Here is a 23,372-nt window from a genome sequence, read left to right on the forward strand (position 1 = left end):
TTAAAATATCAATAATTGATATCTGATGGCCCTGAATAAGAGTTATGACATTGGTAGGTTAAATATATAAATATAAAAAGTATAACATCCTGATTCTTTTTCTTTCTCCTCTTTTCCTTTTACTGATTCAATAGGGGCTGCCACTCGAAAACCGGACCCAGAGCCTGAGAAGCAGACTGACCACACTGTTAAAATTGCTGGAGTTATTGCAGGCATCTTGCTGTTCGTCATTATATTTCTGGGGGTCGTGCTGGTAATGAAGAAAAGGTGAGCAATTAGTAGCTGTTTTCTATGTACATATTCATATCACAGCATCTCCTACAGCAGTTCTCAGTTTAATATTGGCAAAAGTATCCAACCACCTTCATGCCCTTTACCTCAGGGTTTGGGAAGTACTGCTCCCTCCCACCCCCAAAGCTTTTGTTGAGATTTTATAAAGACACAATATCTGTTTCATCCCACAGCATTTTCTGTGAATTTCATGGCTTTGTTATAGAAGAAAAACATCTCGAGGTTAATGATTCTAGCACTTTATGCATTAGTACTGCATGATGGACTCTAATAATAGAACAGTATCTCGATCCTGAAAGTATGAGTCTCCACTCTATTCAACGGATCAGCTGAAAGTTAGATGTCATTTCACTCTTGAATTTAGAATAAATCCTCAGTCAAACAGGAACTAGAGCTGAGGTAATTTGTGCTAAGAGGTGGCTCTATATTGTTCTGCATAAACTTCATTCCCTGGAAAGAGATGAAAATGTTGCAGTGGTGCTGAATATTTCCAAATGCTGGTTCAACATACACACACATTGAGATTGTTTTGCTCTGAATATCATTTGAAAACTGCTACATCAGAAGTGCAAGGCTGTTAAACCCGGTTGCCTTTCTCAACATTCTGAAAGGAAAAATAATAAAGGGAAAAATACCTCATAGTTAGGGAGGTAGCATGGGTAGTAAAAAAATCATGCGATGATAGAAACTAAGTCTAGATTGGGAGAAATTCATTAGCAAATAGAATTAAGTTTTTAGGTTGTATCCTGAGCAATGCGAGATTTGCAGCTGTAGAGGTGGGGTTGAGAATGTGTGAGAGCTGGGTATGGGGGCTGTCATGAATTCTCCTTCCACGTTTGCCATAGTCTTCTTAACTACCCCTCACCTCCTTGCCATTCACCCTGTACCGTCCCATTTTCTTCCTTTGCGAGCAATCTTGGCTCATCCCGACAGTATGTGATTTAATTGTATGTTAACTAGTTTGCCGGGTCTGAGATAGTCCAAACCCCTGAGCTGCCTGAAATTCTTCCAGAATTTGAATGGTAGAGGTGCAGAGCTCAGGAGGCAGCTGCCTGGCAGTGCCTCAGGGCAGGCAGCACAAGTAGCTGCTTTTCACTCTCCTTGAAGACAGAAACAGGGCCATGAGTTAGAAGGGCTCCATGCAGAGAAAGGTGAGCTGAGAGCGAGGTCATGATGAGAGGTAGGTAGAGCCATCAAAAGCTGCCATACAGAAGAGACTGAGACTTAAGCCCCAGGGTAAGTCTGGCTGGGACAATGAAATAGACCCTGTAACCAAATCACAGTAAAGTACAGCATAGCAGAGCTAAATACCGTTCTGACTTTGCAGTATTTTTTTTCTTCCCACTTCTGATTTCTTGCATCATTCATGCCTTCAATTTTAACAGTTGAACTCCCAAACTTCTCCCTAGGGCCAGACACAACACTTGGCATGCAGGGAGGAAAGCTTCTCGCATTGTCTGGCCAATCCTTCACACAATTCCTGACCAGCATTCATAACCCTCTCTCATCCAGTTCTGAGCTTCTCATTAAGTGTTTGCACCAAAGGTAGAATATATTCACCTGAGGGAGACAAGTTCTTCTTAATCTTGAAAGGAAAGCATTGCAAAATGATCCGAATAGTTCCAAAGTAAATAAAGTGTCAGGGTCTTTGGCTAAATGGATGCTATACCAGCTCCAGCTCTTGCTTCATTCTCAAGGGAAAAGCTCATTGATAATCTAATTGTTAGAGGCAGGAAAGCTCGAATCCTAAGTGTATGGATGTTAATGGAGAAGGGTACTTGATTCCTTCTGTCTACCACAGCACAGCAATTATTATTCATAGTAATTCTGTTATTAGAAGAAAAGTGCATTATGTGAGCTTCTTTGGGGTTTGGAATAAATCTGCTTGTAACAGAGATTAAACTGTTGAAAGTACAAGTCCAGGAACTCTGTTACCAAATACATACAATTTCATTGTGTGATACAGAAAGAATGATACCAACAACTTAAACATATCCCAGAATGATGCTGCAGCCTTGAACAAAACAAACTGTGAAATGAGTTAAGTGAATATTAAAAAGTAAGAATGGTTCATCTGTGTAACAGGATGTGACTAGGCTTTAATGAGAGTTTCAGGAGATAGTTGTATTGTGTCCCAGACCTCTAAAGCCGATGCTGTAGCATGGAAGGTCTTGAATACAATTACACTCATGACTTAAACAAAAGATGAACCGATTATTCAATAGATTGTTATTGGTGCATTAATTCACTATGCTTCTGAGAGCCCCTATGGTTTCACCTTGGTTCAGTTACTGTGTATACATTATGCATTTGAAGAAAATGTATAAATCATTCTGCAGGCTTAGTATAACTGTAGTGTTTTTGCAGTTTTATGACACTTTTGGTGCTACTTTGTGAAACAGTCTTATCAAGGTAGTGTGACGTTTGACTACTGCAATCGATAATTTGATTTAATTTACTTTATCGGGAGTTTTACCAAAGTAAAGAGCTGATTGAAAAATAAAATAGCACCTTTTAATTCAGTGGCACATTTTCCCTGAGAACCACTTTCCTCTCTGTACTATTATGTGCAGGCTCTTTGGGTTACAATGCTCGGTTTCACTACACTGAGTTTATGTGCTCTGAAACTTGTCTTGCTTGGAGTTGGTTACAGCAATATCCCATTCACATTCCACTACTCCAAGACATATCCCAAGGCATATACCGTCTGTTCATCATTCTTTTATGGAAATGGGTCCGTGTAGACTTGATCTCTAGATGTGACCAGTAGATTAAATTTCCTCTCTCTAGGGCTTCACAATGGTTAATTAACTGAATTTCAAACCATTTCTTTCCATTGTCAAGGGATTTGGGAAGGGGTTTTACTGTACGTGGTAACCATGACTTGGTCCAACATATTCCTTTTAACACCCACCTCATTTCATCCAGCAACCATTCTTTGCATGTTCAGTGCCAGACACCACAGATTTTCACAGATCACCCTCTTTGACTTTCAATTCAGTAGCCAAATAGACGAGACCTGCATTCAAAGCAGAGTTTTCAGGGCAGCACAGACATGCTTTGGATATGGTCACTGTCAAAGCAGTAGGTGGAGAATTTCTGCAAATATCAAGAGTCATTAGGCATCGTTATTAAATTCACTATACATCGATCTTCTGAAGTATTTATATTATTAACTGGGTTACAGAGAGGTTAGGTGGCCTAACTGTTTAGTGTATGGTCTGGAGTCATTAGTGAGAGTAGGAACATCATGGACATTAAACCATTTTCTGTGTGGACACTCAGTCTTTGACTATAGTAAACCAGATTTGTAGGCTTGTCACCTGAGTCAGGGGAAAACTGTTAGAGCACATCATTGTTCAGACTTCTTTATATGTTCTGTTCTATCTTCATCCATTCAACCACATTCCTGCATAAAGATATAATGTAATGTAGACTAGGAACCTGGAAGCTATTCCTAATACCAATATGTTCATAGCAATGAGATAATTCCTCCCTGTCAAGTCAGAATAATGCCAGTAGGCTTTCCTGTCCTCAGCTGTGCTCTGAATCTCTCATGTAAGAGTTAACACCAAGTCAGTGGAAACCAATACATGTATGTCCACAATATTGCTCCACAGTAAAGTGGATTTTTAGTCTGATCCTGAATATTAAATCTCAGGCAAGGCCCTTGATCTCTGTCAGTCTTTTATATACCTGCATAGGACTTTCTAAAAAAGAAAAATAACTAACTAACTGAATAAATAAATATAAGAAAGGCAGCAAGTAAGTTCATCTTTTGGTGGGTCAGTAAAAATGAGATAATTGTTCCCACAATCTTTGGAAGAGTAATAGCAATTAAATCAAGACCTGGAAAAATCAGAACCTTACTGCTTTATTATTTTCTCTTTTCCTTTTTTCTTTTATTGTCTGTTTCAGCTAAGTTTAAAAAATATGCTGAAGTTTAGAAATTAGATGTATTGATCCAAGTTTTGCTTAGAAGTATGTATGTCTTTGGGGCAACAGTTTCTTTCTAGGCTACCATCTTGCTGCTGCAGTGGGAGTACAGGGAGGAAGCAGTTATTAAAATTTAATTACACTGGCTTCTACTTCAGTCGTAGAATAGAGTTTTTCTCATCATTGCATTTCTCTACAGAAAAGTTAATATCTTCTGCCTGTCTTTAATTTCTGTTTTTAGCTGCCTGTCTATGCCTGAGCCTTCCAGTAGTTTCATATGTATGTAATTGTGGCATCTGTTTAACTCAGAGACCCTGGTTCTTGGCAGCGGATAAGGAAAGTTTTTGCACTCGGTGGAGCTGGGCTGGGAGTGCATCGGTCCCATTCCCTGATAGCAAATCAGGTTGTTCAGTTATACACCTTTGCCAACAATTTCAAGCAGTTAGGATAGAAATTTGAGATAATAGGGCTGAAGGAAGAATCCAATCTTCTCCCAGTGCTACCTCTGAACCTTGTTTTTCCCTCTACACCAGCTACAAAAGAGAGATGATGAAAGAAATCACTATGGTAATTAACTCAGTTCCAGAAGCTTTTCCTTCTAGTGGGACAGTCCTCCTGCGGCCAGCTGCATTGGTTTTGATGAATTTTATAGTGGGGCTTTATTCTACAAGTGATATTTATGATATTGATTTATCTCCTCAGTCCTGAAGGATATAAAAATGTTTTATTATCATTATACATAGAAAGAGTTTATTGACATAAAATAACTTCTCCTGGAGGAAGTGACTGAAGAGCCATGTACAGAAGAAATTTGGCCAAGGTTGGCCAAAGTCTTTAAGTCACTCTCTTTAACAGGAAAAGACTTTCATACATAGAGAGAAGTTTATATATTATGTAGGAAGTAAAATGGAACTTGTCCATATTTCTTAAAAAAGCTAAATGTTTTCAATTATGAATGGTGCTTTTGCACATGGCCCGAGGACTTGCAAGTCTAAAACTTTCCATTTCTGTAGGTTTTTAATTTCTTCTTTTTACCTGTCATTTTGTTTGTCTGTCTGTTTTGTTTTTTTGTTTTGTTTTTCATTTTTTCTTCAGTGTCTCGTATTCTTGAGAGTCAAAAAACACAATACTCTTTTTCAAGGACTTCTCTATGGATAATCTTACAACTGTAACGCTATAAAATTAACTAGAGCTTGAGACTTTTATTTTTCTCATTTTATACAATTTTTTAATGGGACATTTACACAATTAAAGTTCCTGGATTTTCAGCATTTTTTTCATAAGGAATAATTTATCTCTATAACATATTTGGCAGAATTCTGCATATAAATACCAGCAGTGCTTCACTGATTAATTGTATTTATTGTTGTTTCTCAAATTATTATACATCTTTTAGAAGTGTGAGAACATTTGTACTAATTACATTAAATTTCTGTCATGGCAACATATGGCCAAAAACAGGGTTGGCAGTGTCATGTGATTCTAAATGAAAGTGAGAGAATGAGTAATTCTGAAACAAAGGCCATGGGGCTAGATATGATTTTGACTGAACCAGCAAACACCCCTTTGCTAATAGAGCAGGTAGGTTGACCTGCTTGGACGGGACTTGATCCTGTGCTCCTTACTGAAGGCAATGGAGTACATGCTGGTGGAAGATGCACATAAGTATTTTGCAGCTTTCCCCTTACTCTATTCTTAGATATATCTTTTGAAACTCAACTTTACCAGGTGTGCATTTTTTGCAGATGTGCCGCATGATTAAATATTCAGGATCTAGCCTCTTCTGTTTGAACAATACTGTTTGCATCAGAAAAATGGGAATAAAAACTGGGAAATATTTCTAACGGCATCTTCACACAAAGAAGATGAGAGAGAAAATTTGATGAAAGCCTAGTTTTCAAAGGGATGCCTGAAGCATGTAGCTAGAGGCAAGTTAACGTTAGTTATAGTCCTTTGCAAGGCCTGTTTACATGTTTCCTCTGTAGTCAAAGGGCTGTGTGCATGTGCTGTAAAAATTACAAATGCCTACATGGTTCCTTTCAGTCTTTTATCTTACCAACATGCGAATGCTACTTGACATTGTGCTCAGAGATGGTTTAAGATCTCCAGCCTCTTTTTAATTGCAGTCAATATACAGAATTCATTTAGGTTGGAATTTTGCAGAGCTGCAGTCCTGCTTGTAGTGGGCTCGTAGCTGAGGGAGGGAGAGACGTAAAGCAGAAGAGTGTAGCTGGAGGACTTCTGTGCTTTGTGCTCATGCAGAGCATGTCTGGGTGGAGGATCTGTGTGTGCAAGAGGTAATGCAGGAAGGAATGACTGGGTCCGTTTTTCTCAAGATGGTGGTGCCTGGTCTCCAACTTGTTCTTTGTGACATTCACGTGGGCAGAAATAACAAGGATACAGAATCACTTCTTATTTTTTCCTCTGCCACATGGGGAAATACCACCAAAATAATTTTTGCCAGCAAGAATAGCCTTTTTATTTGCTTGGCAATAAGTAATTTTTTTATTCATAACATAAATTATTATTAAAAATGCTGAGATATTAAAAAAGCTGTGGCCGTTGTTTTTTCACCTGTGGAAACAAGTTCTAGTCCTGTCAGTGGCAGAACTGTTTTTTTTAAAGTAAAGAAAGGGATATTCAAAATTCTACAGTTCTGTGACTGGAAGAGGAGCTACTTAAAATGTGTTCTGTAATTCTGCATTGTTTAACTTCTAACACCATGTTAGAAGTGCCATATCCTTATTCCTAATGCAGCTGAGATGTAATTGGAGGTGTTTTATCACTTTAATTGGAAGTGTTTGTGTGTGTAGTATATGCAGAGATGAATATACATTAAATATCTAACATTACTTAGGTAGTAGTTGTACTTTAAGGTGGTTCAATTTAACAGTTGGAGATGCTTATTGTATTGCTTAAAGTTTTATGGAGATTGGATATGTCATCAGTCTGTTCCAGATATGTTGCATGATATGCCCAGATATGCATTCTTGCTACCTTTCATTTGTGTCACCAGTTCTGGTCTCAGTTTCATCTTGATTTTTCATACATTAATATTTGGCTTTTCTTTCCTTCCATTTCATCTTTTCCACCACTGCCTAATCCTTCCACCATCATGGCAGAAGAAGCTATCACTCCTACACTTATTACCTGTAAGTAATTTCTTTGACATCAGAGACACACTTTCTGCCATTTTGTTCCATGCATAAGTAGTGAATGCTAATATTGCGAGTTCCTTTATAAAAACAAACTTTGTAGAAGTTTTACTGAGATAAAAACAACATGGTCAATAATGTAATTAAATATTTAGCTGTATAGCAGTTTCTTATGCCTCATACTGTGCATTAGAATCCTTTGAATATCGTTACGTAACAAATTTTCTTAATTGGTATAAATATCACTACCATGCCTATGAGAAATTTTAATGCCTAAGTATTTTTAGTATTTATCTAGTGTCTTCTTTCTCATTTGTTCTGTTGAAAATATAGCATTTGTTAGACATGTACAAGCATTTCCATTTGTTGCTGTTTACTTATATACTACTTTTTCATGAATAATGGTCATGCATAAGTGTCATGAGCTACCATTATTGGTACAAATTTCAAAGGAGAGAGCACTAAAAAATGAGGGCAAGATGAAGCATACCTTTCAGTAAGTAATAACTTTTCATTTTGATACAGTCCTTAGCAATACCGTTATAGGATTCTTTATTTACCCAAAGCCTTTGTTTCATTTCCTGCTGTCAGCAGGTGATGAATGAGAAGGGTTCTTCTGTGAATTTAGCAAATCTCTTTCTGAGGATATTCACATCTTCTCACTTTCCAGGTACAAGTAGGATGTAAGGATTAGCAAACTATTAGGTTCACTTAGTTGTGAAATAAGATGCACTTAAGCTTGTTTAATCTTGTTGGCCAGCAGCAAAAATCAGCTGTCCAGTAGATATCTGTCTTCTTTAAAGCTCAGGTTTAAAAGTCATGGGAAACTAGGAGATATTTTTATACAGTTACAGCAGACGGGGTGTTACTTGCATGAGAGAATGTAGGACTATTTTTCAGGCACACATATAGTAGCGTACTCTTTAAATGAACACATTTCAGGATTGTTTTTATTTAAAAAGCTGGAAGAGTGACTAAAAAGGAATATGAGAAACTTAATATTGTTTTAAAATAATTTTTTTTCAATTAATTTTTTGACAAAGCATCAAACATCTGTTTATAGATTTTATGGAAAAATTAGCAAATGTTTTGTAGCTTGGAAACTTCATAAGCAGAATCATGCTTTAAATTAATTAAAGCAACTAAAATTTAAATCTCTTAGTTTGAATTCCCTAAGACTTCTGAATATATTGAAACTGCTCATTTACTTGGTAATTCAGATTTCCTATTACATTTTTTGACACTTTGCATAGAGTGCAATTTTTTAAACTGTTCTTTAAAGTGCTGTATTAATGTGAAGGTCAGAAAAAATTATCTCTTCCACAGATACAGTATTTCAAAATTTCTGTTCCCAAGATGAAAAGACCATATTTTCCGTTAAGTGGGCCTTCAAATACATTTGGTTTGGGACCATTTAAATGTTGTTTTTAAAATGTCAAAAGAGTGTAATACAGTAAGTCATAGAGAATGTTGTTGCCATAAGTAAATATTTTTTAATTAATATTTTAATATGACTCAAGGCTAAGTAAAAAGAAAAAAAGGAAACAAATGGAACATTAAATTAAACACTTTCATTATTCAAAGAAATTGCATTGCATCTTTTTTTTCTCTTTTTCCACTGATAGTGGAAAATATGTGAATTGAAGTGTTTCTGTAAGTTTTACAAACAGGTTTAGTCCCCAGTTTTGCAGTCATTGCGACTGTAATAGTGGATGGAACATGTCTTCTCTTAGTTATTTGGAATATTCTCACAGTGTCTTCAATAAAAGATCTGTCTCTTTGTTAGTGTGATACAAATTCAGTAACTTTGTAGTTTGGGTATGTTAACTTTTCCAAAAGAATCTGTGTGATCTTGACCTTGTATTGCTTTGCTTGCTGTCTGGCAAAAGAGGGGAAGTAAGAGCTCTGAAATGAGCAGACAAGATCAGCCCCCAATAGGAGAAAATATTTTGGACCAAATTATCCACCTGTTTATGCACCATGCAATTTTTCATTGAAATTGTTGGAAATCTTAGATGAATGCAGAATTCCTGACAGTTTTATTTTTAGCTGAAGAAGTTGATATGAATTATAGAATGTTCTATATTTTGAGAAACATAATTTGAAGTACTCTGCCATTGCTAATTTACCACTTCTATACAGAGCATCGTATTCAAATTTACTGATTAGTCATTGTAAATGCAATCTGTAACATCCCAGCAAGCATCTATGCACTGAAATAGTTACTATTGTCTTGTGCTGCTTTCCTTGTGTGCTGTGGGCTCCTTTTTCCTGGTAGACTGCAATCTCTGCCACTTCTAGATCCATCCTAAATTAAAATTTAAAAAAAGAAAAAATTGGCAGATGCCTAGAGCTGCTGATAAATCATCAGAGGTGGACCTGCAGCTGTGCATGTTTGGCAGAGAATTATTTCCATTTAATCTTTTGTTTACTAGTTAGCCAGTCAAGAGCCATTACAGAAAAGAAGTTGACTACTGCTGTAGAGAATTATACTTCTTTTTAATTGGCTTAAGTACCTCTGCCAGCACCTTTCCTCCCACTCTTGCTTTCCTGAGAAATAGTGCATTTTTAACCTTTCACCTCAGTCAGGCAGCAGATTGGTTTTTTGTCTGGCTGTAGTCAGTCCTGTATGGGCTCTTTTGTTCTTAAGATTAGAGCAAATTTAATAGTGCTCATTAACTCTACAGCAGGTCTTTTGACTTTGCAGTTGATTCCAGGTGGGGAAAAAAAAAGAACAGAGATGGTGTCATTAGTGACACTTGTAATGACTGGTGTTCTCAGCATGGCAGCGGGCGCTGGGATGACTGCTTTCTCCTGACACATTTCTGATGGGCAAAAGCCCTGCAACATTGGCCAGAGAAGGAAAAATACATCAATAGTTTATTGTGTAATTATACTTAAATGTACTAGACAAGTCTGTTGTTTGGTTGACAATGAGCACCACGGTGCTGACCGATAGACATTAATTTTTATATTTGAGATTTTCATTTTGATAAATATTCTGCCCTTGGAGCTCATTAATCAGTAGTCAGGAGCTCAGATAGCTAGTTTCATGTAAATTCGAGCACTGGACAAACAAAACGAGTGCTTGGACTAACTGAGTTTACTCAAGACACTGGCACCTGATGGAGAGCTTGGGGAATTCAATTTACCCCAGATTCTGGGGCATGTAGGTACAAACTGTAGCTGTGAAGTTGCTTTCAAGAAAAGTCTTCATTACATTGCTGTAAGTAGGATGTACGCCCAACTCGAAGTTGTGAAGGCAGCTTTTGATGTTGTCCCTCAGTTTGAACTTGATATCAAAATGGTATGTTATGATTATTATTGAAATTAAGTCCTTATGCAGCAGTGGTGCTGCACAGCATTTAGGTGCATAATGTTATTCTATTTTTGTGCCTTTTCACAAGTTATTTCAACTTGTGAAAGATGAAGTAGGGAAAAAGGAGACAATTCTTGCCTAGTATACTTATAAAATAGTATTCATGTTGAGATCTTAATAGTGTGAAATCTGATATTGTCTGTCCAAGCACTAACCACCTAGTTAGGTGACTTAGGACAGAAGTGCATCACAGGTACGTCCTCTGCATGGAAATCTCAATCCAGAAGCTCAATACAGTGTTGAAACATTACTAAAATGGAAAGTATAGGACTAGAGGTCCTCTTGCCAGTACTTTGCATGTGGCTCAAAGAGGACAAAATTCCTCCTAAAAGAAAATTAGTTCTGCAAACATTAAGCTTTTTCATAAAAATGTGCATAAAAACATATCCTCCTTTTCATGAGAATTTGATAGTTTGGGGCCCAGCTGAAGTACATTTTGCTTGTGTATCTCACTTGAGTTCAGGAGCCTGGGAGTCCCTTCTCAGTTATTTCTGTGTCTCTTGCTTTGCTCTCAGATTTTCAGTGCTGGCTTCTGGAGCTTTGTACAGACACTTAATTTGTGGCTTATTTCCCCAATCCTATTGCGACTGACGTGGTACTTAGGGCAGAAAGCCCGAGGTTAGCAGATTTGTGAAATGACTCCAAAAATCAGTCATAAAATTTTTAAAAAATCAATGGTGTCTGAACTCATAATAGTGATTTCTGGATAATTCCAAGAAATATGCAGTCATCATGTTTAAAACTTCTGTAGTAATTTGAAAATTGTGAGATAGTTTAGAAACAGTCCTGTTATCTTATCTGCAGCTGCCCCTGCAACTAGAATAAGTTTATCAATTTACATCTTGCAGATGGGGGAGAGCACTGAGCAGAAAAACATGAATGTGTTTCAACTGTTTGATGTGTTTGATCTGTTAGACTACACCTATGATCTCTTCTGAATCTTTAAATATGCATAGTTACATAGCCTTGTATCATAGAATCATGTAACCCAAAATAAATGTGGATTTCTGTAACTCTCTTGTGGATTTGAGGGTATCCCATGAGTTTTATTGCACCTGGAAAAATCTAGAATGCCAACATATTGAAGTCTTTGGATAATATGCCTTGCCCAAAATAGAAAGGAGGACGTTTTACTAAATCGCCGTTGCTGAACAATACATTTGTGGGCTATGTGCCATATGCTTTGAGTACAGAGGTACGATATCTAGCTTTCATACAGAGATAGTAAGCAATCTCAGAATTAGAAGTTTATTTTTAATTAAAATACATCACATAATTTAAAAAAAAAAAATCTATCTAAAGTTATTATTTCTTGTCCTGTTTGCTTTATCTTCTGGTTCTTTTGGGTCTGATTGTCTTGCTTCATAGCCAAGGCTTATGTTCCAATTTGTCTGTAGAAAAAAAATTGTAAATAATCTTTTAACACTCAGACCACCAGTAAGTACATCTTTTTTCTCCTCTCCTCTCCTCTCCTCTCCTCTCCTCTCCTCTCCTCTCCTCTCCTCTCCTCTCCTCTCCTCTCCTCTCCTCTCCTCTCCTCTCCTTCAGTTACTGTCCTTGTTCCCTCAGTGTCAAGCAGTAAATTTGCAGATGAGCTGAGGTTTGGAGATTTTTCTGTCCATAAAGGGGCAGTTTCAGTTTACACTGCTTGTTTAGTGAAGATACCAGACATTTAGTGTGGGAACCAATGTAACTAGGAAAAATAAATGCTTATGCATCTAGAGATGTCTTTGTTCTTTCCATGTTAATAAAAGCTTTGTCTTGCTTTTCTAAACTAATATCACAGTATCACTGAATATACAGGAATTTGAACTGAATACTGAGATTGCTTTTAGAAATTGTGGATTCCATATACTCTTGTAAGATAACCCTGAGAACCTGTCTTTATTATATAATACACTGAGACATAACACACACATTTGGGAGGAAAAAGGAGGATAGGGACAGGTATGTGTATTAAAGAAGTTATCTTTGTATTTGAGTGTTGGTATTGCTGTCCCATATTGTGTCTTGTTCAGTTAATGTTACCAGTTCACTGGGTTAGTCTGTCTTCTCTATGAAATTGTGTATTGAATTAATTCCTTAATTAGCCTGTTTACATTGTTGTAGCTTCCTAAAAAAATCTGTTTCCCAAATAAGCCATGCTTACTGTCAACAGCAGTCACTCTAGGCACTGAGATTTTGCCATTTTATATTATCACTGTTGAATTAGACTTGCAAAGAGGGTATAAGGTGAATCATTGCCTTTCACTTTAAGACTTTTCCATCATGGAAAAGGTGCAATTTGTGCTTTTTTTACTCTGAAATTGCATTTCTGTATACATAGATAGCTCAAAACTGACTTCAGATCCTTTAATTTTAAATATCCAAATTGAAAGGAGAGTTTTTCCTTATTATAGTGTCAGTATTTATTGTACAAGAGAGGTAATGGTGTTGGAAACTCATTTTTTCTAAACCTCAAACCTGCCATGATGTTTTGTGTGACTCTAAATTTGTTGACAGTAAAGAAGCTGTACTGCAGATTAAGACTGAAACTCACTTCATAATTTATATTGCTAAAAGTGTCTATTTTGTCTAAAAGACTGAAGTGTTAGTTTTCAAAACAGTTTAATGAGATATTGAACTGATTGACAGAAGTTGTGTGCAAAAGGTGGGACTAAAAAGAGTAAGATATATGATGCATCGTATCACTCCTGAACTCAAGGAGGACATGCAGAAAAAAAATGCTTAAAGAAAAATGGGTAAAAGAAATCATATGGTGAATCTAGCCTGGCTTCTTTGCTGCAGTAAACCACAGACTTAATCACTTCTGTGATACAGATGAGAACAACTGTAATGAGATGTTCGTGTCTGTTGAGTGATGTCAGCACAGGGCACTGAGGTATAGTCATTAGTATTGCAATAATTTCTGTTGACTGATTATATTTTTGTTTGAGCTTCTTATCTGTAATATTTGCTCTGACCTATGGATCCCATGGGAGATGCTTCAGCTGAAATACCATTTTTTCAGCCTTTCTTCAGGGGTTATAGCGAGGTTAATGATAATCCACCTCAAGGCAGCATCTGTCAGTGCTGACTGTTAATTTCACAATGAAAATGTTCTAAACTTGGCTCCTTTTCCTTCTTCTTCTTTTCCTTCCCTTTCTTATCTACAGTATTCCTTGAGCTCACTTAAAGTCTAGACTGCCAGATCCCTGGAGGGAAGAACAGTGTCTATTTGCTTTGCACAGCTGACCAAAATCATCATTCATTTCCAAATTTTCTTTCTTGGTCATTGTTTTCCTACAATGAATTACCTAACTCTGGCATGAGAAGATAAGGAACCGTTCCTCAGTTGGTTTTTCTGTCACTCCTGATCACTCTGGCCCTCTGCCTCCATTTGTGAGTCTGTGCAAAGATTCTATCTGATTGGGGTCCTTCCTAATTTTAGGGCATTAGCCCACGTGCAAAACGTAGCTTGGAAGACAGTATCAGCTGTGAAATTGAGCCTCACAAAAACTAATCAAGCAAGGAAACAGAGGAACGGACTGTGCTGTGTGCTTACAAATCCAGCAAAGCCTGACTTTTCATCAGTCCCAGACACCTTGTTGTAAAAGAAAATCTTTTACAAGACCTATCATAGATATCAGAATTGTGACTCTATTTCATTTACATGTGTGCAAGAAAGCTTTTATTATTACTGCCTTTGTTATTATTAGACTGTAGCTCTTAGTGTATGCTACTGAGAGAAATCTGTAGGACTGTCAAAAAAGTCTCGTATAATTCTGTTAGTTAGTTCCTGTGCCAACCTGACAGCAGCAGTGATGTAAAAATAAAGAGGTAGTAGTTGGAGCAGAGTCGATTTTGTAGGGCTTGTGCCATAAACGTCCTGCTCCTCTCAGCACTGGGCTGGTGAACATAAAGAAGCACATTTATTTTTCTTTCTAGCAGCTGAAGCTCAGGACCACTTCTGCATTTAATGTGAGATCCTATGGTGAGACATTGAACCAATATCTAGGGGTATCTAAATTGCACTGAGTTCACCTGCAGAGGGAGGTAACCTCTCTTGTTTCTCATTCCCTGATTCCTCTGATCATGAAGACACAAGTTGCAGCTACCAGAGGCTTCTCTGAAGGAAAGGCAAGCAAAGCCATCATAACCTGTGCATTGCACAACTGTACAGGAATGGGAGGATCAGCTGGTTTAGAGCAAGTGTGGACCTCGCATCTCCCATTGCAGAGTGATAATGTGCTTTCCTCCTGCATGGTGATGTCAGTAGCCAAAAGCAAATCTTCCAGTGTGGATTTGGTCAACATGTTCATATTTGGTATAGTAATGCATGCATATTGGCTGCAGAAAGTAATGGTTTAGGTAGGCTAGATAAATCTTAGTTTGCTTAAAGATGTATATTGGATTATGCTTTAGGTATAATGGAATGTATTTTGCAGTTTATGGTGCTATTAGGCAGTTGTGCCTGGAAGGGTCACTTCAAAGGGACTAGATTCATGGCTTACACTGTATTGTCAAAAGCAGATAAAGTACTGAATGCTTTGTATTTACTGAGATTTTTAAGGTAAGATTGTCATGTTTGTGCTATGTCACAGAATAAGGCCCTGATCTTAGCTGTAACATCCAGGTGTTACTCTCAGTAGAACCTTACTTTCTGCTTACCAAATAGGGAAGAGTCTTGTCTGCATTTTAATATTCTCCAGATTAAGATTATAGAAGATATTTTAAATGAAGAAAATTAGACAAATACATCAAGATGTCAATAAACCACAGGGCTTACTCTCCTGCATGCTTTAGAAAAATAAACAAATAGAAGAAGGTACACTGGTTGCATGTTGAGTCTTAATACAGGCTGCCAGCAAGAATAAGTTTATTTTTTTTGCGGAATAGGTTACTGCAGTTTCAGCTGCCTTTTGTTGAAATCCCAAAGCACTGTAAACCTATTTTGAAGCAGGAGCACTGTGCATTCATGGAGGCGTCTTGTCCAGTTCTCTGTCCACAAAGGGTTTTATCTGACTTACCTCTTAGATCCTACTGCTGTCGTCTTCCTCCCAGCTTCTTTTTCTCTTTCAACACCAACATGTGTGCCCAGCTCTTAAGCCAGTCTTCTTATTCTACTTAACATTTCCTTTATCATCTTTTTATTTTCTTCCCCTGCTCCTCCTTTTACTTCTTCTTTCGTTTAGCCGCTTTTCCTTTCTTCTCTAGATAGTGACAGTATATTGTCTGTCCTGTCCTGAAAAATATTGCCTTAAAATTGCTTTTTTTTTTCATTCCCTGTGCCCTGCTTTGTCTCCTGAGATTGAATGCAGGCTGCCTCATCGTTTGTATAGTACTTGCTCCATGTGCTACCATCTCTCTCCTCAGAACCTGTAGAAGGGAAGGAGAGGCAAATCTGAGAGCATCATAATATCCATCTGTTATTGTGCAACCTTTCTTGTAATTATTTTTATTCTTGATCTTACTAAAGGGCTGTTGCTTAGACAGACTTATTCTGTGGGAACATTTAACATGATAAAATTAAGGAAAGACTGAGTTACATGTCTACATGAGGGTTTTTTGCATTGAGGATTGTTTGTTTTCTTAGAAAAACTGTAAGCTGTTCTTATTTGCTCATTTTTTCTTATCTAAAAATTATTTTGCAAAGGCTTTAAAAATATTCACCTCCAGATTGAAATTTAGCATGCAATATTTTACATTCAAAAAAAGAAACAAATTTTCTTAAATGATGTCACCATGGAAGTTGCAACGTAACATTAATCACAAGAAGTGTACTTCAACACCCACAGCACTGTGTACTTACTTATGTCAAAACAAGGTAATGCTTACTGTATTAAGAATACCTTTTCATTTTATTATTGCCTGTTGTTCTTTGAATCATAACCTTCACTTGTTTCTTTAATTTAGGAGAAAAAGCCATTAAACACAGATACTTCCTGAAAGTGTGTGCTGCATGAAAGCTTTAATTAAATCTACAAGTAAAGCTTTAAAAGAACAAGAACCAAATTAATTGCAACAAGGACCATGCATTTATTTCTGTGACAGGCCTTTGCGCATTAGAGAAAAGGCAATCTGTGCACCCTTATCTGAATTAGTAAACTCAATATCACTTTTCATTAGCATGGTAGGTCATTGCCATGCGTCTTCAGTGTGACACTGTTTACATGATAATGACCTCACAAATAGAGTCTGTTCCAAATGGTTTGCAGTAGCAGAAAGTTGTAAATCCATGAAGTGGAATAAACTGTCCTCTGCTTTCTGCATCATTGCTTCTTGCGAGTTCCCCTCTAGAGTGAGCTTCATAATTAGGCAGCAGTATAATTAAGGCAAATTCAGTAAATGCAAATAGGGCAAAAGGATTTATAGCTGATTATGGTTGTTATAGCATACCTGAAATAAATTAATTTCTAAGCATCATTATTAGTTGACTTTTCAATGAGATGGGGTCCAGAAGTATAAAGTATTGTTCACAAAAAACACTTGTAGCTTAAGTTAGTGAATGTGAGTGCATGATGATGCATTAAGCTTTATAAAGTGCTGACATACCCGTGAAAAAAACACAAAAAGATTCAGTAGAACTTATTGCTTTAGTTATTTGGTGTATGATTGCTTTGTATTAGATGAGATTTCTAAGATTATAAATATATTTTTCCCCCACTGTATATGGTAATGAAATCAGCATACTCCCTAAAATCATATCCTTAAAGAAAATGTCATATTTACATCTGGTAATTTGACTAGACAGTGGAAAGCTTCACTGCTTTAAAATCTTGGAATGATAAAGCCAACATCAAATGAGTAAAACAAACTCAGCATAACCACTCAAATTTGATTGCCTAAAATATCTAAAATAAAGACCATTCTGGTATCCTGCTGTTTGAATTCTTTTAAGTGCTGAATGCCCTCAATTCCCATTGACTTCAGCACCCTGAGGAGCCTGGTCCTGTATTTGGATGTCTCAGCCCTGCCCTAACAAGCAGCTTATTTTTCACTGGTCGTATGCAGCATGTACCTGGTGTTGCAAGACGTACTCTGTGGTTGTGCCTGCCCAAGGTTGTTACCTTGGGAGTTGCTTTGCAGACAGAGAGTAATGGTTCCTACTTTAGCCACTCACCTAATATGCAAAGCGAGTTAAATTATATGCTGTCCAACCCTCTCTGCTACATATTTTTCCACTTGCTGGTTCTGGGTGGAATTCATACTTTGTACATGCAGAGGTTACTGGTAAGTGTACAGTACCCCTGGAAGCATTTATGGCTAATCTTGCCCTCAGCATGCATAATGTAGCTAAGTACTAATTAAAGGTTAAAGACTACAGATCCATCTTTTCTCTGCCTGATGAACAGAGGAGTGTGTTCTGCATGGGGTCAGATGCTACTTTCAACAGGACAGAATTGCTAGGATGCCGCAAAACCTAACTACATGAAACTAAAATTCGAGAGACTCCAGATTTTCAGAGAGCACAACAAAGGACTAATAAATCACTGTCTTGTCTTGTGTAATGAATTAGCTGTTTTACTGCATTTCATATAAATATGTAATGCTGCAAGGCACACATGGGTAGAATGTAGATTTGATCTCATAAGGGACATTTTTTTTATTGTGCATACTGACTTCTGAAAACTATCTGTGGCCCAGTTGTACATCTTGCTATTAAAAACAAAGACAGATACAGTTCTGGCAAGGCGATAAAGTCACTACAAACATTATTGCCTTCTCTCAGATCCAAATAATAACTGATTAAAGCAGGTTTTGATTTCTTCTAAATAATGCCATGACTGCCGCCATGCAGTGTAAGAGAAAGTAACTGGGGGGTGATGGAGCTGTGGTGGCAGGTAAAAAACTTGACCATTCAGTGGAAGTCTGTCTTTGTAGGGCCAAGATTTCCCCACAATATTCAGAGATTTTGTAATTTTAATACTTCTGCAAAACCTTTCAAACCAGAATGGACTATGAGTTTGCAGTTCTTTGATGTCATCCTTTCAGAAATCCTGGTGTTCACTTCTTTCCTATAGGCTTCTTCCTGGCATAAAAATCTAATAATAGCAATTACTTTTAAAATAAGCTTTCAAATTGATTTTGAAAACAGCATGGGAATCGAGAGGTCTGTTTTCTGCCACCAGCTTGCTGATGGAAGTTCTTAAACCTTTGGGTGCCATATTCCCCACATTAATTAAATTTTGATTGTTATTAACTTCTGCAAAGCAGTGGTATCAGGACTACTGAAGGTCTGATAATCAGAGAGGTGGAGTGCTTCATGCTTCCTTTATTATCACTTGGATTTGAGAAAATTCGATCTTTGTATTTCTAAATAGAAAACCAGCACTGCCTGAAAGTAGATGTTGTTGGAATATTATTCCCTGGAAATCAATGATGGAGACATCACCAGCTAAGGCAGGATTAGCCACATATACTTGCAGAAACACATGCTCTCTTATGAGCAGCTCTTGCAAAAGCACCAGGGAGATGTAAAGTGTTTTCTCTGACACTCGCTATTTTGACACTTTGGTGGCTGTAGAGCCACCTCCTTTCCCACAGTAGGAGTAATCAGCATCCAAACATTACTCTTGAACTCTTGTGCATGTGGATTACGCTTTTAACAAAAAAAAAAAAAAAAAAAAAAGAAAAAAAAAGGAAAAAAACAAGCAAACAAACAAAAAAAAACCCAAAACAAACAAACAAACAAAAACTAACCAACCAAAAAAAAAATCATTATTTAAAGCCCAGATTATGGAGTAGTAGGTTCATTGGATAAAGGTATGAAAAAAAAAAAACAAACAAAATAATACCATAATTTAGCATCTTGTGATTATCAGAAATGCATAAATAAAATAACTGACCATACTATACCACTTAGTGTCTAATAATTTGCTGTGGAATTAGAAGAAGTCGGATAGCCATAGGGTGAAAATAGGATGGAAAAGGTCATATGATTAAATTAGCTGCATTCAGACAGGCATTACAATCAAAGGTTTTTTGCTATGATTAAAGAAGATCAACAGTAAGTCAAGCAAATAAGATCAAGTTAGTGACCCTCAGAAAGGGAAATTAACCTCAACAATAAATAAAAGGTTACTGTCCTCTACAAGCACTTGAAGATACGCTGCTCTTGGTTAATCACAACTTTCACTTTCAGCTATGGACTCTGCATATAATTACCGTTCTGATTATTTACAGAGAAATGCATGTCCTTAATACAGGATCCAAATATTAAAAAGTATTTTATCTTTCCTTTTAATTCACACTACTTTTTAGTAACACCAGAAATGCCTACTGCCATCCTAGTGCTCATCCCATTAATCTCCTATAGAATTAGTCACTGTTTTCATATTTTGTTGTAAACAGATTCATCTGAGTAGTACTGGTTTTAACATCACTTAAGCTCTTGTAGTTTCTAATCACTGCATTATTGCCTGGTGGATTAAAAATACTGACAACAGGATAACATTTTGGTCACATGATTCTCCTTTTTTCATGTTTATTTTCCTTCTGTGGACATTCTTGGGAGCCTGTTTTTTCCTGCTGTGTCCTGTCGGAGCCTAATAAAAATCTAGGCTACATTTATAGTGTAGGATTTTTCATAATATATGTCTTGCATTTGACTAATCATGAAGAACCTAGACCTTTACAGTCAAATCAGTTCTCTTTCTCAAAGTCTTTTAATATGGGTGAGGAAGTGCAGGGGTCCAGAAAGTTGTAAAACCCTATAAAAGGTCACTTGCTGTTATTTTGGTACTTGTGAATTTGCTGTGAATGAAAATCTGTTCTGTCTTTCTTTATCTGAGAGCCAAGAAATGTGTCTATATTGGAGTGACTAACCAGGTATGAAAGCACAGCAGGAAGGGTCATGGTCCTGGTTCATGATCGCTGATTAGTCACCAGAAGTTCAAAGCTAAATTGGCCTGTCTTCATCTTCCCAGTAGCTGTGATCTAGGATTTTGCTGTTGGAATCTTAAATATTGATGGGATCTATATTGTTGGGATCTATAAATATTGATGCAGATCTTGTCTGTGACAAAAGGGATGTCCATGTATATAGCCATTTGTTGTCATTTTAGTAACTTCTGTGTACCTGGTTTTGATGTTGAGAAACGTTCACTTTGCAGCTGTTAGAGTGGGCTGTGGCAGAACAGCTTTGCCTTTCTCAGGAAAGACAGTCTTTTTTTTTGCTTGTTTTGCTGTCAGATGCTTACCAGACAATAAACCGAAACAGCCGTTTTTAAAATGTTTACCTGCCAAACTGACTGGGTCGCATATGAAGGAGACTAGTATAGTTACAAAGAAATAAGGAATAGTTAAATGTTTACTCAGAGTTTATGCATTGTGAAGTGGCATCATCCACTCAACATTGAGTAGTCCTCAAGAACTTGAATTGAGATACTAAATAAACCTCTGCCACATGCCACTTCTTCAGTATCAACTAAACAGTTGTTAATGCCATTGTTCCTCCTACTTTCTGCAGGCTGTTTTTTTATAGCATTATGTTCTACAATGATACTGTCACCTTTAAAGAAAAAAATCTTTTCCTATCTGTCTAAGGTCAGTAAGAAGAATATTAGTTTGTGTTATGTGCATGCAAGTCATTGCTCAGGAATGAAATGTTAAAGAGAGGTTGAATAGACCAGAAAATATCCTAGAAGTTCAGATACAGTTAGTTTGCCCTTGCTTTAGCTAGTGGGAGTGGTTTGACAGCTGTTCTTTGTAGTTTCTTCCTTCTGGAACATGTGATCATGCTTTGATAGCAACCCTTAATCTATTATTAATGCAGTTGTATGTAGATCAAAACTAAAGATCCTTAGTCATGTCAGAAAGTAATGCTAGTCTATTTTTATATCATTTGAGGATGTATCTGAAGTGAAGGAAATGAAGTGCCAGAGTAGTAATGCCAGGTATTCTGCACCTCTGTTCATCTACGCAAGCTGTAATCTGAAGCTCTGTAGGTTGCACGTACATGTCCACTGCACAAAAAACTCATTTTTTTTGTCCCAAGAACTAGAAAACAGATGCCTCCTTTGAGTCTTTCCCATTTGTTGATTTCAAGATGTGGCTTTTTATCAAGCTTTGTAGAAGAGCATCTGAGACTTTTTGGGTGAAGTCTTACTAACATCTAATTACCTAACATTTTGATTATATTCCTTGTACACCAGCTTTTGAAATGGAGGGGGTTGATTTAGTCTTGTGATTTTCTCTAGTAATATCATTATTGCAGGTTATTGTAGAAGTAATGCAGTGTGGATTTGTTCATTCCCATTCTGAAATGGGCTCTTTGTGGGTTTAAGATGATGCAACAATCTACAAAATTTTACTGCAGAAAGCACATGGTCTGCTATGACCTCATCTTTGAACAAGCTTTCCCCTTCCTTTTAGAAGAGGCAGTGTCTGCATGGATGATCTTTAAAAAGCAAGCTAGTCAGCTCTTCACATTGCTGTCTTGTAACTCAGCACAACTTTTTGAGAAGAAAATTTGAAAGCCTGTGGTGAGGTTCTTCAGGGAGTTTAATTCTGCTTTTTACAAGTTTCAAGATGCCAGACATTTAGAGTTTACCAGCCTTACTGCAGGAGACAACTGAAGCAGCACCAGATAGTAAGACATAAGACAAATGGCTGTGAACTGGTTACAGCCAATGGGCCATGTCATCCCACTGACATCCTGATACGCACCTGGAAGGCCGGTGCATCCACAGCCACTGGATCCCTCCCGCAGGAACTCCATTGCAAGACAGATATTCACTACCATACGTGCTGGTTTATTAAGTATGCTGGTTACCTTGGATCTGCCAGGAAACCGAACTCCCTGGGCTTTGGGATGATCATTCCCAGTTCCACCTGTGAGTCAGAATGAAGTCAGATGAGCACTCCTGGGTTCTTCAGCTTAGCCATGAGCTTAGGGACAGCTGTACGCTTTATCAGGGAACAAATTTGCCCCAAGAGTGAACAGCTAAGGAAAAAACATGTCCTGAGAAGCAAACTAGAGAAATAAAGAAAAATATCTGTGAGACCGAGGTAGTACTTTCAGTAGGAGGAAAAGCGTTGAAAATCCTCAGCTCTCAGTGCCTCCATTTGACCAGAGGAATAATGAGCTGGACTGCAAGTCTTGGTGATAGACCAGCAAAGGTATGCTGAGGGAGGAAAAGTATCTGAGATGCTTCTCCTCTTTGACCTAGTGCCTGCCCACCTTGTCACAACATTGTGCCAGACAGTCACCCTTCTAGTGTTGCTGAAGTAGAGATGGGTACAGTGCTAACTTGAGACCTGTCACCTGTTGTGGCTTGCTGTGATACTGGAAGGTTTTTTTGCCATACGGCTTAAAAAGCTTTGGAGAAACAGGTGGCAGAGGTCCACAGAGGCTTCAAGGTGGCCCAAATTTGATGTTGCAGCTCTCGGTGTTTTAGTCCATAATGTAATGCAACAAGACATTCTGTTATTACATTCTGCCTTTGCAAATCTAAGGGAACAGGACAGTGTTATGTTCCCTCCACCATCTAGTCAGCTCCACTTCAAGACAGTGTTTTATCTTTTATTAGTAATACTGGAAAATTTCCTACAGTAGCTAATTTACTAGTGAAATATGGAGATTTAAACATGTCAGCTGAATTTTTTTTCTTCCTATATGCTTTGTGGAG

The 23,372-nt window shown here is 37.4% G+C and overlaps 1 protein-coding gene across 1 annotated transcript in view; it reads left to right on the forward strand.

Moving 5' to 3' along the window:
* Nucleotides 1-23,372, forward strand: part of PTPRM (protein tyrosine phosphatase receptor type M) — a gene marked incomplete at both ends in the record, with an annotated part of 469,357 nt that overhangs the window by 315,290 nt on the left and 130,695 nt on the right. The window contains 2 exons of the mRNA XM_080338550.1: nucleotides 135-267; nucleotides 7,350-7,379. Of these exons, the coding sequence (XP_080194676.1) occupies nucleotides 135-267; nucleotides 7,350-7,379 (163 nt within the window). The remainder of the gene's footprint in view (nucleotides 1-134; nucleotides 268-7,349; nucleotides 7,380-23,372) is intronic.

Source organism: Nesoenas mayeri (genome assembly GCF_963082525.1).
Source record: "Nesoenas mayeri genome assembly, chromosome: 2".
In the NCBI taxonomy this organism is placed as follows: Eukaryota; Metazoa; Chordata; class Aves; order Columbiformes; family Columbidae; genus Nesoenas; species Nesoenas mayeri.